The 1,042-nt window shown below is 36.1% G+C and overlaps 1 protein-coding gene across 1 annotated transcript in view; it reads right to left on the reverse strand.

Moving 5' to 3' along the window:
- Positions 1 to 1,029, reverse strand: part of LOC106880367 (ankycorbin) — a 1,954-nt gene extending 925 nt beyond the window's left edge. Inside the window, exon 1 of the mRNA XM_014930253.2 lies at positions 236 to 1,029. Coding sequence (XP_014785739.1) covers positions 236 to 319 — 84 coding nt within the window. The 5' untranslated portion in view covers positions 320 to 1,029. The remainder of the gene's footprint in view (positions 1 to 235) is intronic.
- Positions 1,030 to 1,042: the final 13 nt, after the last annotated feature.

The raw sequence follows: 1,042 nt of genomic DNA on the forward strand, positions 1-1,042 counted from the left end.
CTCAATAAACACTCACAACACCCGGTCTGGGAATCGAAACTGTGATCCTGCGACCGCGAGTCCGCTGCCCTAACCACTGGGCCATTGCACCTCCACTATAAAATCTAATGAAAGTTGTGAAGAAAGAAATGAAATATGATGGACAAATACCTGTTTAGTTACGAATATTTAATATTGTGTGTAAAATAACAAACAAATAAGTAACTTTGAGAAAACAATAAACAGAACAACTTACTTTCCGTGGATTTTGTTTAATATATTCTTGAATGTATTGAGTGTCACCACGCCAAATTTTACTTATATTCTTATCAACTTCCATCTTTTAAATGAAATATGCTAGGAAAAAAAAATCGTTTCAAAGCCTTATAAAATGAGGTAAACAACAATATAAAGAAATCTGAAATCTCTCAGGAAATTACATAATATTGGAAACTTCAATTTTTCTAAATTATTATTTATATCTGAATGTTCTTCCTGGCACTAACAAACCTAACAACAGTCATTATGTTGTGTCTCTTGGTCAGCTACATTACTCTGCTTATTACAGTCTGACTGGTGAAAATTAAACCCTGAATATTGGAATGTACAGTCTGTTGGTCAGGCAGGTGGAGACCCTGTTTGTCTTGAGCTATGGAATCTGTGGTCCATACCTCAGCCAGATAAAGACACTGTATAGATCTGGTACAGATCTGGTATAGATCTGTGAAGATACTCTATCTCTTAAGCTGTGGATGTATGGATCTTATCTTGTTATATTCAACTCATTGATTATGGGCCGCAGGTGTGTTTGATCAGAACTTACCTGGAGCTACTCAGCAACAAATTCCAACATCTCAAAAGTGATGGAAATTTGGTTGTCATAAACAACCGAATTCTTTATCAATTTCGATGTCATTTAACACGAACAAGTCAATGTAGAAGAAATATATATTCTTTTCTACTTTCGGTACCAGGCCCGAAATTTTGGGGTAGGGGCCAGTCGATTAGATAGACCCCAGTACACAACTGTTACTTAATTTATCGACCCCGAAAGGATGAAAGG

Source organism: Octopus bimaculoides, unplaced genomic scaffold (genome assembly GCF_001194135.2).
Source record: "Octopus bimaculoides isolate UCB-OBI-ISO-001 unplaced genomic scaffold, ASM119413v2 Scaffold_120478, whole genome shotgun sequence".
Taxonomy (NCBI): Eukaryota; Metazoa; Mollusca; class Cephalopoda; order Octopoda; family Octopodidae; genus Octopus; species Octopus bimaculoides.